General features: G+C 38.6%; 1 protein-coding gene across 3 annotated transcripts in view; it reads left to right on the top strand.

Annotated features, from left to right (window-relative positions):
- LETM1 (leucine zipper and EF-hand containing transmembrane protein 1) overlaps positions 1–18,108 on the top strand; it is a 65,863-nt gene that overhangs the window by 14,498 nt on the left and 33,257 nt on the right. For all 3 annotated transcript variants that reach the window (XM_073342750.2, XM_073342749.2, XM_073342751.1), the window contains 2 exons: positions 12,344–12,487; positions 16,760–16,897. In XM_073342750.2, coding sequence (XP_073198851.1) covers positions 12,344–12,487; positions 16,760–16,897 — 282 coding nt within the window. The remainder of the gene's footprint in view (positions 1–12,343; positions 12,488–16,759; positions 16,898–18,108) is intronic.

Raw genomic sequence — 18,108 nt, forward strand, 5'->3', positions numbered from 1 at the left:
CAATTGCTTACCAGAAGTTGTTTGAAAACCAAGCTATTTGAACTATTATAGTAGATGCTTTGAGTGTAAAATGGATAAATGCATATTTTATTTGTTCCTAAACAAAATAGACTAATTTGAAAACACTTAGAACCACTTGTGGGAGCTATGATTCAAACCAGAATAAATCTTAACACAATTTAGAGGTTGATGTTAAGAATGTTTCCCATTTTGCTTGGATTTGAAGGTATGTTCTTGACTCTGAATTTAAACCAGGCTTGTAGCTTTGATTTATTTTCTTAAAACTGTTTTTAGTACAATGACTAAAAATGGACAGGTTCTTGGTATGTAGCCTAAAAGGAGATGATTTAACTAAATTGTAGTTTTTCACCCCAGATGGGACCTGAACCCGCAATCTCTGACTTAGAAAGCCATTGCCTTATCCATCGGGCCCCTGGGGCCCAGTTGTTATGTTGTGTGACTCAGAACATATAGTAGTACATTCTCAGACATACAGAACGTAGAAAACTTTTGTGTCAAATAATACATTGAATGTCCTTAAATGATCTTGTTTTGATTTTCTTCAAAGTAAAAAAGTGCATTAAGTTTTTTTGTTTGTTTTTAAATCAAAGCTGTCTCTTTATGACAATACAGAGCCTACAGGAGGGCAGTGTTATACTATACCTGAACAGGGGAGGCAGGTAGACTGAGAGTGTATTTGGTATAATGTCCTTTTAAATATTTTGTCAGATCAGTGAAGCAGCTAAATAGTCTTGACATCGTGTGCTTCAACTCACTTAAGAAATATCTGAAATAATTTTTTAGGCTGTAGGCACATGTGTAGGTAAGTCACGTATTACAGTACTGGATATGTGTTAGAAATCCAAGAGGAATTCTATCTTTTCAGTTTTTGGCTTCCCATGTACAAATCTATGAAGGTTTATAGGTGTTGTTTTTTGTTTTCAAGAACTTGTGAAAGTTGATCAAAGAAAAACTAATCCTATTTGTAAAGATCATGTGTTCAGTGAGGGGCACTAGTGATTTTGTGAATTACTGGTTGACAATGAGTTGTTTCTTTAGTTTTAAAAAGTTTCCCATAAAACCCTGAACCAAAGATTTATATATTAAATTGACCAAGGGTCTTCAACTTGTACTAAAAGAATACTTAAAAAGTCTTAAAGGGGTGAATTCAGCTTAAAGTCTTGCCTGCTGTTGGCACAAAAAACAGGTAAGATTACTACAACTGGAAGAGATTAGAGAAGAAAAATATTTTAGTTCATTTAGTTACAATACTGGACCCTCGCTAGAACGCACATCTATATAACGTGAATTCAGATATAATGCGGTCACGGCCATGGATCCCAAATCTAAGTACTGTACAGTACAATTTTTTTGAGTAAAGCTGCGATAAATAGACTGCTGAGTGCTCTCCTGTCGACTCTAGTACCCACCAGAACAAGGAGCACAAGCACGGTCGACAGGAGAGCGTCAGCTATTCACATAGCTGAAGTTGCGTATCTTAGATGGACCCCAAGCGGTAGAGTAGACAAGCCCTAAGACGATTGCTGTAGGCCTAGAATGCCATACAAATGTAATGTAATAAAAATTTACAGGTACAGTATTTATCTTTAGAAAGATGTCAAAATGTCTGGGAAAAGGAAGGCTTACTCGGTGCAGGAGAAATTGGATGCTGTTGAATGACTTAAGAATGGCGAAACCCAGGCAAAGATTAGCTGCGATATTGGCATTAACGAGTTCACCTTTCGTGGATGGCTAAAGAATGCTGACAAGCTTGGAACTTACATTCAGAACCTGAATGAAGATCATGGCCTTCAAAGAAAATGAACCCGTTTAGCGAATGATGTCGATCTTGATTCTGCGTGGTACACGTGGTTTGTGCAAGAACAGCAGAAAGGCATTCCAATCTCTGGTCCGCTTATAGCCATGCAAGTGGAAAAATTTGACCGGGAACTTAATGGCGAATTCAGCAATTTTTAAGGCGAGTTCAGGTTGGCTATGGCTATTTCAGAAAAGACACGAAATCTCTCAGATTGCACTTTTGGGAGAAAAACGCTCTGCTGATGCCGACGCTGCGCAATCGTACCCTGCGAAGCTGAGGGAAATTTTATAGGCAGAGGGTTACTCAGAGGAACAGGTTTACAATGCAGACGAAACAGTAATTTATTATAAAATGTTGCCTGATAAAACCTGGCTGTCAGAACAGATGAACGTAAAAAAGAAGGATACAAACAGGCAAAAGATCGCCTTACTTTACTGTTTTGTGTGAATGCAACAGGCAAGCATAAATTAAAACCATTGTGCATTGGAAAGTCTCGCAAGTCTGAGTGCTTTCATCACATAAATGTGAATTGCTTACCGTTTTCATACAAGAACTCCAAATATTCCTGGATGACCAGAGAGAATTTTGAACAATCTTTCTTCACCGAATTTATCCCTTCTGTGCGAAAGCATTTCCGGGCAAAACACTTAGAAGAAAAGGCCATTCTTTTGCTAGACAACTGTCCAGCACATCCTCCGGCCGAAAGACTCGGAACCCTGATGGTAAAATATGGGTTGAATACTTACATAAAAACACGACTTTCAAAATCCAGCCGCTTGATCAAGGTGTTATCACCATTTTTAAGCAGCACTATTGACTGAACTTGGTACAACAAATGATAGAAAACGAGTTGTCTGTCACCGATTTTCTGAAGAAGTTGACTATAAAAGACTTTGTCTACATTGGTTGCAATTCCTGGAATTTATTACACGCTGAAACGATAAACCGCTGTTGGATGGTGGGACTGAGAGTTGTTTGGCCACCCGCTCCTGGAAGAAAATGAAGAAAGCAGATCACAGTCTGATGAGGAATACAACTTTGAGGGATTTACAGAGGAGGAAGTTGGAAGAACAGACATGGAGTGGATGCAGGAGCTGTGCCAGCAACTGTTTGGGCTCGGAGTGACTTTTCTGCCACAAAATATCGAGTCCTGGATAAGAGGCGACAATGAAGCAGAAGAATTTTGTCCCGTTGCTGAAAGTCTAACGGATGACCAAATCCTTCAGGCAGTACGATCAAACAACATTCCGGAAGTTGAAGAATTGGCCTTCGCCGTGGAAGAAGAGGAAGAGGACATCGTTCCAACGTCCACTGCGACCATAGCCAGCTTAGAGACTGCTTTGAGATGGTTTGAGATGCAAGATGTTGAGCCTATAAAAATTATGCAGCTAAGTAGTCTTTTGCAGTTTGCTAAGCGGAAGTGGCACAGCAGCAAAAAGCAAAAGCAACTCACCGACTTTTTTAAGAAAACTAGACTAGTTTATTGTAATGTCTACTTTAAACCTCTAATAAAGCAACACTTTTTTTTTCTCGTTTGTTTCCTTCAAGTAGGGGTTTATTTTCTAAGGTTTTCTATACTTTATGGATGTGACATTTACTGTATACAGTAATTTCATTTTAATGCGGTCCCCGCTATAACGTGGTACTTGGCATGGATCCCAAATCCCTCATTCTAGTGAGGGTCTGGTGTAATAGTACCTAGCTCTTATACAGTGCTTTTCATCCATAGAACTGAAAGCACTTTACAAAGGAATTCAGTATAATTATCCCCACTTTACAGAAGGGGGAACTCAGAAAGGGAGGTGATTTGCCCAAGGTCATCCAGAAAGCTGGGTCAGAACCAGAGATGGAACCCAAGTCTCTTGAGTCCTATTCTACTGCTCTGTCCACTAGGGCACATTGACAATGTTCTGTCATTACTTCCATTGTGTAGTCTAGTTAGTTAGTTAGTTTTCTCTATTTGTATGTGAGTCTTTCCTACAACAAAAAGAGTGAAAGGCATTTTTTTTAAATAGGGAAGTGTAAATCACAAAAATTGGTAGGCAGAAGGGGGCTGCAGCTCCGGGTACCTCTAGTATCTACTACTTTAACTCATTTTTTGAAATCAACTAGGTTGTGGAGATGATGCCTCTGAAGTTTTGTAATTTAAACTGTTATCTAGTTTGCATGTTTTACCACACTGGTGAATTGCATACATTTTTTTTCTTAGAGAGTTAAGGGCACAACTCTGAAGGTGCTCAGTGCTTCTCAAGGTTAGGCCCTTAAATGCCTGATAGAATGAAGTTCACTTTAGTGCAGAGTGCCCGCACAAATGGGGTGGATCCATGCTCCAATTATGCAGCACCTTTAAGGAGCTTTCTGCAAGGTTGTAAGTTTCATCCAGTAATGAATTACTTGCTTTGAAGTAGAACTTTATTTTAAACTTTAACTGTAATTTTCTATTGGTATTTAAGAAAATGTTTAAATGATGGGATGGATGGTCTACAGAGGCAAGAATTAATCACTTGTGATGCTAAATCTTCAAAGAAAATAAATCATACATTTTAATTGAAAGAGCACTTTGAAAACTTCCAAGCTATCATTTTAATTTGAACACTGCTTTTACTTTTCAATCAATAAGTTGGATTTCAATTTATGTTGGTGCTTCTGAATCTTTAGAGAGACGTTTTCCCCAAAAACAAATAGGAGAATATAGAAGGAGGGCTTGCATGGAGGTAAAAATAGAGAATTGTCTTGGTAGCTGGAGTTAGGTGTGAGGAGGAGAAACCACAAAGAACAACAATGGAGAACAAAAGTATTAAAAATACACAAATTGATATACACATTCTACATTGACCGTCTAGGTTATAGAATCTGTCTTATTCCAGCACAAATGATGATTATTTTTATTATTATTTTTAATTTCACATTATATTGAAGGAAATACTAGAATCGTAGATAGAATTCTGGCCTTTTCTGACTTCAGGGCTGACCCCAAGACATTTTATTATAACACTTTGTCGCCCAGTAATGGTCCAGGCAGGTGTCAAGCAAAAATAATGGCACGTTCTGGTTGGTGGGTTATAACGTTTTATACGTAGATAGCTTGTAATTAGTCATTATGTACCATCTTCCTCGTGATTTTTTCCTGTGGAACTAAATTTTTTTTAAAGAGAAATTTATTTTATATCACTTGGCTGCCACAGAGGTCGGCTGGGGTGTCCTTTCTTCTTTTTAGCAGGTGGCAAATAATTGCAATCTGCTCTTTCTCTGGTTGTCTTTCCTCTTTCCCTTTCCCTTTGCAAGTGTGTACATGCCATTACTTCCTATAGGCTCTCATTTTCTTATCTCACCAAGAGTAGCAGAGTTAAAGCACCTCTAGAAAAGTTGTTTCACACGAGTTTTGTATTTATTGCTATACAAAGAAAAAGCAGATTAAAATTTTGGTAGTGATTTTGATTTATGTGATACATTGATGTTTTAACTAAGATTGCAAAATAGAGGTATTAAATTATTAAAAACCATGACGCTCTAGCACTTAATCCAAAAAGTGAAACAAGTCTAGGAATAGGTCTTCTTAACTTTTTACTGGTTCTCACATTGGTGGCATGTGGCTAACGTATAAAAATAATGAACAGAGGAGGAGTGTAGTACTCCTGAAGATGAACTTGGAATGCTCTGCAATCAGGATAGCAGTATATTTTAGATCTTTTATTTAAAAAAAAATAGATCAAATGAAATAAAACGGTCTTGATAGCAGCTTTCAATTCCTGGAAAAAGGAAACCTGTTTATTCAGTGAGAAAATTAAAAACCTTTTTTAAAATTCAGTGCATTAAGATTGTTGGGGAAGAAAGTAGGGCTTTAATTACTTTCACATGCAATGGTTGAGAAGCTGTAAAAACAAAATTAACTCTTTGAGAACTGGCATAATTAAAAGACCCCAGTTGAGTAATGCAGACACATTCTTTAGCACCCCAAGAGTAATCTGCCTAAAGGTACTGATTAACTTGTATTAATTTTCCCTTTATCAGCCTGCATGACAGAATCAGTGAGTGGAACACTTCTTATAGCAGTTCAGTTGACAGCAAGTAGTTGAGGGGTTTTGGGGCGATGCGGGGGCCTTGAGAAAATAGTAATAAGGAATCTTGGGGAAAAAATGAGTTTATTCTTAAAGCAAGAATAAAACACAGCTGGCTATATTCAGAGTCTTCATTGTCTAAACTGCATACACTACCATGATTACATGCATGTTTGGTAATCTTGTGCAAAATATGAAAATAACCTCATTTTCACATGTAGTTGCTGTAATTGCATGCTTTTTTTTTGTAGCTAGTTTTAAAAAAATCAGTAGAGCCCTGCAAATCTGCAGCTATCCACTTAATATCTGCAGACCATGTTTGTGGATCATGGATTGGATGCAGATACAAATTTTGTATCCGTGCAGAGCTCTAAAAATCAGGCTCTTGATGAGGATACTAAAATGTTTTAAATCCATGGTATAATCCATCTTTGCTAGATTAACAAAAATAAATTCTATATTGTGATAGTTTCCATATATGCATAATATTAGTGCGTACTCATTGTTTTTATCTGTACATCTAAAACTATTCACAAAGTTGGGTATTGTCATTACCTCTGTTCAACAGATAGAGGGGAAACTGAGTGACAAAAGTTGTAACTTCAGTTAACGTGGTAGAACTAGAACCCAGCTGTCTTAAATCCTGTATCCTATTCATAGGACCACACTGCTTCTGACATGTTAAAATGTGCAAATCAGGACAGAAAGTTAGAAGCACTGCTGTTGAAAGACTGGTCTTGTCTTTAGGTAGCTTGTACAGGATCTGACTGAGAATATGTTGTTCCTAAGTGCTGTTGTCTAGCCGTGATTGAACTGTGCTGCTTGCAGTGGATTGGTGATCTGGTGCATTGCCATGTTTTTTCCTTGTCTAAGCTTTTATCTAAAGTGTACTTCTCTCACATGAAAGGCCTTGTTTCACACAGGTTTTTGTACTGCTGTAAGTTACATTTTCACACCGACACAGTGTGTTTGTAGTTTACTCCAGGGGGAATTCTGCACCAAAAAAATAAAAAATTCTGCTCACAATATTTTAAAATTCTGCATATTTTTTTGTCAAAATAATGCAATATACTCAAGTTGGTTTAAATAAATTACCAAAATAATTGAAACTCCATACAGTGGATGGAGAAAGGGAGTGGGGAGCATGGGAGAAAATCACCAAACCCTCTCTGTCTAATAGTAATGTAGCTAGTATTGATCCTTTACTTCTAGTTATTAGTCAACAAATATATGCAGGGATATGCTCAGTGTTACATCATAGGCAATTGAAGAGCAAGAGAGGGCTGGGGACTCAAACTCATAATTTCTACTGGCTACTGGCCATCTCCAAAAAGGTCAGTAGCAAACAGCTCATGGAGCACATTTTGATAGGAAATCTTTTCATTCCAAAAATTTAAACCAGTTCTAACCCCTAAAGCACCATAAGCATTTCTAAGGTTATATTGTCCTTTACAGTAAGACTCCTTTACACCACTCTGGCAATGTAAAGGAGCCTTAAAATTTTTATATCTGTTTTGTACTCCTTGGGGAATTCATGAAGAACAATGGGAACAATTCAAGCAGGCAGGCTGCTACATTTGGCTCTGCCTGAGGGAACAGAGCCTGTCCTACACCTACCTCTTCAGAAACACCCCAAAGCCCTTCCCCTCCACACCGAGCGTGCCACAATAGACTGCCCAGTCCCCCTCTCTTCCCCTGCCAGTGGTGATTTACATATCTACCAGCTGCTCTGGGTATCCAAACTGACCTGCCTGAACTGCCGGGGCGGGGGCATGACCGCTCTTGTGGCTTCCCTTTTCTTCCTGGTCAGAAGACATTTTTCTGCGGGGAAGCAAATAAATCTGCAGGGGCTGTGAATTCTGCACATGCACAATGACACAGAATTCCCCCAGGAATAGTAGTTGGATTGCTACACTGGTGTAAAAAACTTCAGTGTAGAAAAGGCCTGATTTACAAAAAGGCACTTTTGCAGTTTTAAAATACAGCTTTGTCTTTTCATTATATGGAGCTAGAGACAGTGAAGGAATGCCAACTAGAAATATGCTTTGTGGTACATTAGATGGTTAGATTACTGCATTTCAGCAAAATACTTAACTTCTGGATGACCAATTATCATAAGATTAGAACCAAGGGACAATCAACTCTTTTCACATACTTTCTTTAAAACTTATTCACCCCTTTTAATGCAGCTTTTCTTATTTCTTTAAAACATTTATCTTAAAATCTAGTGTGATTCTGATTAATATAAAATTTCAGGTTGGTCAAACAGGTTTCAAAATCTCGCTGCCAGATTATACAAAACTCACTGTTGGATTTTTTTTTTTTTTTTAAAGTAAACATTTTATGTAACCTTAAACCTCTTGACAGTCTCTGGTGAAATCTTATCTTCACACCAACTGACAAATTAGTTATATTTCTGCCTCCCCTTTCCTTCCTTTCTGGAAGCAATTATGAACAGATATCCAAGTAACCTGACCACATTAAGAGCAATAGTAACATGGCTAGGGCAATCAAACTATTGCTCGTGTAAAACTGTCAAAATCCTGCTTTTGTAGAAGCTAGTGAACTTAATCATGTGTGGAGATCAGTTGGGCCAAACCACAGTATAATTAGCACAAATTCTCCATTGTTATACTTGGACTTAGGATAGGAGATTTGGATTTCACCTTAAACAAACGTAGATGTATACGTACAAAGAGATTTTAATGAGTTATAAGCATAAATTTTGAGTTTTGCATTCTTTTAAAGAGAATAAAGGAAATAATTCCATATGTACTGTATCTGCATTTTCAATTCTCTCTAAGTATTTTCCTGTACTTACTTAGAACTTCTAAAGCTTTGCAGTGTTCATTAACCTTCCATTTTGGGAATTAATAAGTCACTTTTGATCCTGCAAACAGTAGATCAAAACTTTCAAATTTGGATGTTTAAAATTTTCTGGCTCCTGAATAAAAATGGTCTAACTTTTACGTGTTGCTGAGCACGTGCTGCTTCCAAAAGGATCTCACAGTTGAAATTTCAGTCAGATCTAGGAGAACTTTTGCAAGTATAACTATAATGGTATACTATACCAGCAAAGCGCTCCTAGTGTGGACGCAGATTATACCAGTGTCATAAATATAAAGGGAAGGGTAACCACCTTTCTGTATACAGTGCTATAAAATGCTTTCTGGCCAGAGGCAACATCCTGTTACCTGTAAAGGGGTTAAGAAGCTCAGCTAACCTGGCTGGCACCTGACCCAAAAGACCAATAAGGGGACAAGATACTTTCAAATCTGGGCGGGGGAGGCTTTGTTTGTGCTCTTTGTTTACGTGGTTGTTCTCTCTTGGGACTGAGAGAGGCCAGACAGAAATCCATCTTCTCCAACCCATCCTAATCCAAGTCTCCAATTTTGCAACCAGTATAGGTAAGACAGGCAAGGCGGATTAGTTTATCTTTTGTTTTATGTGAATTTTCCCTGTGTTAAGAGGGAGGTTTATTCCTGTTTTCTGTAACTTTAAGGTTTTGCCCAGAGGGGGATCCTCTGTGTTTTGAATCTGAATACCCTGTAAAGTATTTTCCATCCTGATTTTACAGAGATGATTTTTACCTTTCTTTTTTTTTAAATAAAATCCTTCTTTTAAGAACCTGACTGATTTTTCCATTGTTCCAAGATCCAGTGGTTTGGATTTTTGATTTTTGTAACCAATTGGTTAGGATATTATTCTCAAGCCTCCCTAGGAAAGGGGGTTTGTAGGGCCTGGGGGGATATTTTGGGGGGAAGACGTCTCCAAGTGGTCTCTTTCCCTGTTCTTTGTTTAAAACGCTTGGTGGTGGCAGCATACTGTTCAAGGACAAGGCAAAGTTTGTACCTTGGGGAAGTTTTTAACCTAAGCTGGTAAGAATAAAGTTAGGGGGTCTTTCATGCAGGTCCCCACATCTGTACCCTAGAGTTCAGAATGGGGAAGGAACCCTGACAACCAGCCAAACTGCACTTTAGCTCTATAACTTGTTCCAAGACACCTTGCTCCTCCATCCACAACAAAACAACTGGTATAGGCAATAGCACGGTTTTCCCAGTGTCTGCTCTGGGGACTTTTGCTGGCACAGCTGTTTTGGTCAGAGACCATACCTTGTCATGCTGCTGACAAGCATAGCTGTAGTTATCTATGAAGTCAGTAGTGTAGACCTGGCCTTCAACTTTTAATTGTAGATTTAGAAACTGACCTACATTGCCAAGTACCTGGATTGCTTAGTCAGTTGTTTTTCATTGAGGTATATACTTCCTGTTCAAGGTATAGTTCCAGACTCCAGAGAAATATTTTTCACATTGCGGTAACAATAAGTAAATACAAAGATTTTGCGGATCCTGGTGGTCTGGATTTGGCCCACGGTCCGACTACCCCTGGCTTACATGATAAAACTGGTACAAGCCTATCAACATTAGGGCCAAAGCAAAAGCTTTCACTCCCTAATGTAATTTAAATTAACACGCATGCAGCTAGTGCACAAAGGACTTGTGTGTATGTATACTACGTAATGCTCTGTTAGTTAAAAGTTGGGGGGGACATATTCTTTTCAGGTAGTTCAAGATTCTGGCATGAAGGCATCGGCCTGATTTGGAGAATTACACTTCATTTCCTTCCACTCCAGAAGAGCTATGGTTCATTTACAACAGTTGTGCGCATTACAATGAAATTAAATATATATCACAATTATAATGAGGTGAGGAAAAATGACTTCATTTGTTCTTGGTTACTCAGTCTCCAGTACATCATGCATGTAAGCAGAGGAGCGGAAGCAGAAATAGAAATGAATAAAAAGGGAAATTTAAAGCTGCTTTGAGGACCAGCAATCACCATCTCCTGTGTTCAGGTGCTTTCTAGGGTTTAAGTGAGATATTTAACAATCCTATTGAGACACAGTGAGGCTCATTATGTGCTTTGGAAATACTTTCACCAGTTTTCGGTACTGTAGAAATACTGGCACTGAACTGAAGTGTGTGGTAGCTTACAGAAAAAAGAAACCTATTATTATTTTATTGTGATTGCATTTATATAGATATTTAAGTCAAGCACATTAGTCTAAATGTCTTAACCATTCAGCAGTTGGCAGAAGGGCATTGAGCATGTCCATTGAGCAAGGAGAGTCATGAAGGCCCCACTTATTTGCAACACATTTGATACTGTGTCTGAAGCATTTGAGCTTTGCCCACAGGTGCTGTACTGTTGGATCTTTCACAAGATGTACATTCGCTATATTTGAAGCTTGCTCGTGACCTGGTATACTATCGAGAGGTGACACTGAGGTTGTTTTAAAGGAATTGTTCAAACAGGGTGCCTTGAACTAAGACAGTAGACTGGTGAAATAGACATATCTTTTAACTGGAGTAGTTGCAGCGTATCTTGCACCTTAAGGCTTGTTGCCTGGTGTCAGAAAGGGCAGTGTTGGACAGGACTGGCAGCTAGGTCAAGTTGGTCTCATGGTACCAGTTATTTCACATTGTTAGATCGCTGCGCAGGTACAAAATTTGTATCTGTATCCGATCTGCAAAAATGGTCTACAAATATTTATATCTGTAGATATAAAGTGGATATCGGCAGATTTGCAGGGCTCTATGACCAGCTCCACGGGTCACCATGCATCAGTCCTGCAGGGTTGTACGAAGTGCTCCCTTCCACCCCCAGCTCTCCAGAGACCTCCTGCCCCAGCATATCTCCGTCCTCGCTCCGGGCAAGGAGGCTACAATCCTGGGCCCTCGTGTGCAGCGCTGCCCTCCAAGTGGGGAACTCAAACACACCTGCACAGCCGCCGCAGCTCTAACACACACAGACACAACAAGGACAGACAGTGGTGACAACTACACTCCTCTCAGTGCCTGCCATTGCTGCCCACTAGTTTAAAGTACACCACCACCTCTTTCAAAAAGGCACATTGTTCACTATGCAGGAGCAAACTGTCGTGCTCCTTTATGGGAGTTGTAGTTTACCTCCTCCGTCTGAGCAGTCTGGGGTCTACAATTCCCAGAATGCCAGGCGGCCTGTTGCCATATATTGCAGCCTACTGCTGCATGGTTCAGAGGGCCGAGCTGGAGCTTGTTGGCTGGGTGACAACCGCTCTGTTTGAGTGAGTGTGTACTGCGATCAGAGCTCCATCCCTGCCTCCTCCCTCTCACATCTTTTCACCTCCTGGGACCCTCATATCTGCTGTTGGAGCCAGAGCATTTGTCTTGCCCCCATTCTGTCTGTTACAGTGTCACCCTGATTTCTATGGGGAGATCATTAGAGCCCTGCATGGGCCGTACTTTGGAGCAACTCAACTCATCTCATCATATTTTGTAGTTCCTGAGAATTTGAAATATCTTCATAGAACACACACGTTTGCTGGTTTAAATTGTAATATGTCTGTATTAAGCATTCTTTTGTTTTTAATGTTGCTGTGTAAAATTTTGTTCTTGTCTATTAATGCCTCTCATTTTTCTCCCAGTTCCTTAGGATATGTGCTGATCTCTTTCGCCTGGTTCCTTTCCTAGTCTTCGTCGTCGTCCCGTTCATGGAGTTTCTGCTTCCAGTAGCCCTTAAGCTGTTCCCTAGTATGCTTCCTTCAACGTTTGAGACAAAATCTAAGAAGGTAACCACAGCATAGACTTGGAATCAGTCAAATATTTAACAAGAACTAAACTATACTTGAAATTTTAACTTGCTCCTTGTTGAAACTTCATAAGCGAAAGCCTTGATTTGTTTCTTGATAGCAGGGTGCTAACATTTTCCTGGGTTACAAATTGCTAACTGTTTAACCAAAAAAAAGGAGTACTTGTGGCACCTTAGAGACTAACCAATTTATTTGAGCATAAGCTTTCGTGAGCTAGCATCCGATGAAGTGACCTGTAGCTCACGAAAGCTTATGCTCAAATAAATTGGTTAGTCTCTAAGGTGCCACAAGTACTCCTTTTCTTTTTGCGAATACAGACTAACACAGCTGCTACTCTGAAACCTGTTTAACAAAACAGTTTTAATAGTTTATTCCTGTTTAACCTGGCTGGGATATACGATTCTGGCTAGGAGGATGCTATCAATTTTAAAAGTTCTAACATAGTTCTAATGAAAGTGTGCTCAGTGCTTTAGACATTGGATTCGGTTTTAACAATTTACAAAACTTTCTGTTATGTCAGAAGTTGATAAAATTGTATTCCCAGACAAACCTATTTAAAGATGTAGGTAAGCTTGAGAGTAAATATCAGTAATATAAGGGTGATAATTCTTTTAATGGATAGTTACTTAAAAAAAATAAAATAAAATTGAACTTGTGAGAAAATGCAGCCTTCAACTGTACTGAAATTCATGGTTAAAGGTCACCTCCTCTTCTGCATACCTCCAGGATGCTGAAGAAAAGATGTTGATCTTCCCTTTTTTTTCAGGGTATGGCAGAAAAATCATTTTTTTTAATGGAAAGAGTTGCAACACTAAGGAGTGGTGGCTCTTACCTAAATATCATATGCAGAGGAGAGTAGGTTGGCTTGTTCCACTGAATAAAACCCTTGGTTTATTAAATTCAGACTGAATTACATGGCACTAACATGACATAAAATAGATAGATTTTTAAGGCCAGAAAGGGATCTTTGTGATCTAGTCTGACCTCCTGCATAATCCAGGTCACAGGACTTCCCTGAACTAATTTCTGTTTCATGCCGAACAGCTGTAGTTAAATTAAAGTATATCTTTTAGAAAAAACATCCAATCTTGATTTTAAAATTTCCTGTGATTGAGAATCCACCCCTTGGTAGGTTGTTCCAATGGTTAATTAATCTCACTATTAAATAATAAAAGTAAAATGCCTCTTATTTCTAGCTAGAATGTCTAGCTTCAATTTCTAGCAGTTGGATCTTGCTCTATCTTTTTCTGCTAGACTGAAGACCCCTCTATCAGATTTCTGTTCTCCATTATGATGAAGTCATTTCTTAACCATCTCTTTGATACGCTAAATAGATTGAGCATTGTAAGTCTCTCGCTGTAAGGTATGTCTTCTAGTCCTGTAATCATTTTCATGGCTCTCCTGTGAACCCTGTCCAATTTTCCAACATTCTTCTTGAATTGTGGACACCAGAACTGGACGTAGTGTTCCTGTTCATTAGTGCCAAATACAGAGGTAAAATAACTTCCCTACTCAATTTTCACCAGTTTTTACATGCAAGGTTCACATTAACCCTTTTGGCCACAGCGTTGCAGGGGGAGCTTAGTGTTCAGCTGATTTATCTGCGACCCTCAAGTCTCTTTTAGACACACTGCTTTCCAGCATAGTCTTTTCCGTCCCGTAAATATAACCTGTATTCTGTGTTCATAGATGTTTGACCTTACATTTGGCCATATTAAAATTCTTGTTGATTACTTGCGCTCAGCTACCAAGTTATGCCGGTACGTCTGTCTCAGTGATCTGTCCTCTTTATTATTTACCATTCCCTCAATCTTTGTGTCATCTGCCAACTTTATCAGTAATTTTGTTTTCTTCTAAATCATTGATAAAAATATTAAATATTATAGGGCCAAAAAGATCCCTTGGGATCCCACTTGAAACTCATCTACTCAGTGATTCCCTGTTTACAGTTACATTTGGAGGCCTGTCTGTTAGCCAGTTTTAATCCATTTAATGTGTGCCATGTTAACTTTCTATTGTTCTAGTTTCTTAATCAAAATGTTATGTAGTAGAGTCAAATGCCTTACAGAAGTCTAAGTATATTACATTAACACTACTACCTTTATCAGCCAAACTTGTAGTTTCAAAGAAACATGCCAAGTTAGTTTAATATTCCCATTTTCCATCAACCCATGTTGATTGGTATTATATTCCAGGACTCTTATTAATAAAAAAAATTTAAAAAGTATTAACAATTCCAGTATTTTGCCTGGGGTTGCTGAAAGGCCTATAATTACCAGGCTAATCTCTTTCATCCCTGTAAAAATATTAGCAGAACATCAACTTTTTTTTTTTTTTTTTTTTAAGTTCTCTGGAACTTTTTCATAGATATTAAGGTCAGAAGGGACCATTATGATCATCTAGTCTGACCTCCTGCACAATGCAGGCCACAGAATCTCACCCACCCACTCCTGCGAAAAACCTCTCACCTATATCTGAGCTATTGAAGTCCTCAAATCGTGGTTTAAAGACTTCAAGGAGCAGAGAATCCTCCTGCAAGTGACCCGTGCCCCATGCTACAGAGGAAGGCGAAAAACATCCAGGGCCTCTTCCAATCTGCCCTGGAGGAAAATTCCTTCCCGACCCCAAATATGGTGATCAGCTGAACCCTGAGCACTTCCCCAATTTTCCAAGATTTGTTAAACATCAACTTTAATGGTCCAGAGTGCTCCTTTGATAGCTCTTTTAAAACTCTTGGATGCAAGTTTTATGGACCTGCTTATTTAAAAACACTTTTTAGTGGCTTCTGTTTAACATCCTTCCTTAGTTACTGTTGGAATGGAAAGTATTTACTCTTACAATGATGATATATTATCTGGCCAACTACAGAATAGAAATATTTATTAATCACGTCTGCCTTTTCTGCATCATTACTGGAAAATCGACCGCTTTCATTTAGTAATGAACCAATACAGTTGTTAGGGCTCATTTTTTCTCTGATACACTTAAACATAAACAAAAACCCCACAACAAAGAGCTCCAGGTGGCAGCCCTCTATCCTCCCCCCATCTCCCTTTGGTTGTCCTTAACTCTGTTAGTCATAGATTTATTTGTGGTCTTTTGCTTCCCTTATCTATTTCCTAAATTTTTTATTTTCTCATTTATATTGATTGATATGAACTTTTCCTTTATTCCATTTGTTTTATTTTTATATCTGTATATTGTACTTTTCCCACTTAGCTAAGCTGGGTTTTTTTAATCATTGTAGTCTTCTTTCTCAGTTGGGAGATTGCAGCCTTTGGGGCTTCTAGTAAAAAGTTCTTAAATGGGTATTCCATTATCATTCACATTTTTCTTTTAAAATTTTCTCCTAGTTGATCTGACCATAATTTTCAGCTTTTTGAAATTTTTGCTTTGAAAGTGCTAAGTATACATTTTACTGCTTAAAAGAAAAGGAGTACTTGTGGCACCTTAGAGACTAACCAATTTATTTGAGCATGAGCTTTCGTGAGCTACAGTTAGTCTCTAAGGTGCCACAAGTACTCCTTTTCTTTTTGCGAATACAGACTAACACGGCTGTTACTCTGAAACCTGTCATTTTACTGGTTGGGACTTTACATTTATTATGTGCAAACAGAATAATCAAGTCAGGAGCACTTTTGCCTAAGCAACCACTAACTTTTAGTTCTGTGATCAGTTCCTCTTTAGCTGTCAAGGTGAGATCTAATATAAAATTCAGATTACCCTGTGTTGGATGCAAACCTTTTTGAGTTATAGATAACTTTAAGAAATTTCAAGAACATTTTAGTACTGGCAGCCTGAGACGTCCAGTTTGTCACTCAGATTGAAGATCTCCTGGATCACATAAGTGCTTTAGGAGCTGGTCATACTGTTCGCTCCTGTAATTCGGTGGTCTGTAGCAGACACAAACTAGTACTCCATCTTGTGGTTGTCTGTTAGACCATGGATCCATAGCATTCAAGATAATTTACTTCCTAGTTAGTGACTCCGAAACAGGTAATGCCATTTTTAACAGAGTGCCACTCTCCCTCCTCCCTTTTGCCTAGTCAGTCCTTCCTAAACAAGTTATAGATGGAAAATAAATGGCAACTGATCAAATGCTGTGGTGTAATGACATCTAACATACTCTAGTATTGGAAAAACCTCTGGAGCCTCATCCAGAGAGAGGTTTACAGGTGGGGGGAAGGGAGTCTCGATGGGTAGAATTGTGGAAAGGACATCTTAAAGCAAACATGCTCTTGTTTTTTATAGGAGGAGAGATTGAAGAAAGAATTGAGAGTGAAACTTGAAGTGGCAAAATTTCTTCAAGACACTATTGAGGAGATGGCCTTAAAAAACAAAGTAGCCAAAGGAAATGTTACTAAAGATTTTTCTACCTTCTTTCAAAAGGTAAAAATATAACCTTGTACTCTGTTCACATAAAAAGTGATTAGCTTGATATTTTTATCTTACTAAGCAATAGACGGTGACGAAGAAAACTAAGCTTGTGGCATAATTTGTTGCTACTTATACCATGGTCAGCTGACTTTACTCATTATGTTGGGCTTAAGTGAATTGTGCGTGACTATGCTGAGCAAAAGGTGCGCAGAAGTTTTGTTTTTCCAGTTACAATTTATTGTGCTGAGAGCTCACTTCAGTATCCCAAGTGGCACTTTCACTTAATTCAGTGCATTTCCATTTTAATTCTCAAATGTTGAATGCATAGTAGCTTCCATATTATTGTACACGGTGGCTAGCACAGGGACATGGAATATGAAAAGTGAGAGAAAAATGTAAATTCTGTTCTGGTCAGCTGGTTAGAAATTACTTAATTGTAGCCAGATAAACCTTTAAAGTTTGAGATAGTAGAGAAATCAGTGCAGACCTACTGGCTTTTGCCAGCCTACTTAGTTGTAGTCTATGCTAGAAAAGGTTTGCCAGTATAGCTATATGCTGTCATAAGTGCTTTTGCTAATATAGCTTATGCTGGTTCCCTGAATGAAGTAAGCTATACTAGTGAAAGCTTTTATTTTGCCAGCATAACTGCCTACGTGGGGCTCTTGCTGGTGTAGAAACGTTATAAAAAAACACACCCCTGACTGATATAGTAATTACTGTACAGACAAAAGAATTGGCCTTTAGAGTACACTCTTTTTTTTTTTTTTTTTTAGAGCAAATGGTCTGGTTCTAGACTGCCTGACCCATTGGGTTTACTAATATATGCAGCATTTATTTATTTCTGTTTTGGCAGTGCTCAGAGTCCCCAAGCAGGCATTAGGCCCCCTTTGTGTTTGGCACTCTTCAAACAAATTTTGACAGTCCCTGCCCCCAAAGAGTTCACGAACTAGTTAATATGCAACAGATGAATAAACAGACAAATGACAGGCAGGATAGTGGGATAATAACAGTAGAGACAGCTGTGATTACATACCTTAATAGTCACAGTGGAAAGGAAGGATGATTCAGTATATGTGGTAAAGCCTGGGACTTGGGAGATTGGTGTTCAGTTCCCTGCTCTTCTGACAAAGACTTCCTCTATGACCTTGGACAAGTCATTAAATCTGTCTGCCTCAATTCTCCATGGGTAAAATGATGCTTCCTTACCTCACATGGGTGTCGTG

The sequence above is a fragment of the Lepidochelys kempii genome, chromosome 4, assembly GCF_965140285.1.
Source record: "Lepidochelys kempii isolate rLepKem1 chromosome 4, rLepKem1.hap1, whole genome shotgun sequence".
Lineage (NCBI taxonomy): Eukaryota > Metazoa > Chordata > Testudines > Cheloniidae > Lepidochelys > Lepidochelys kempii.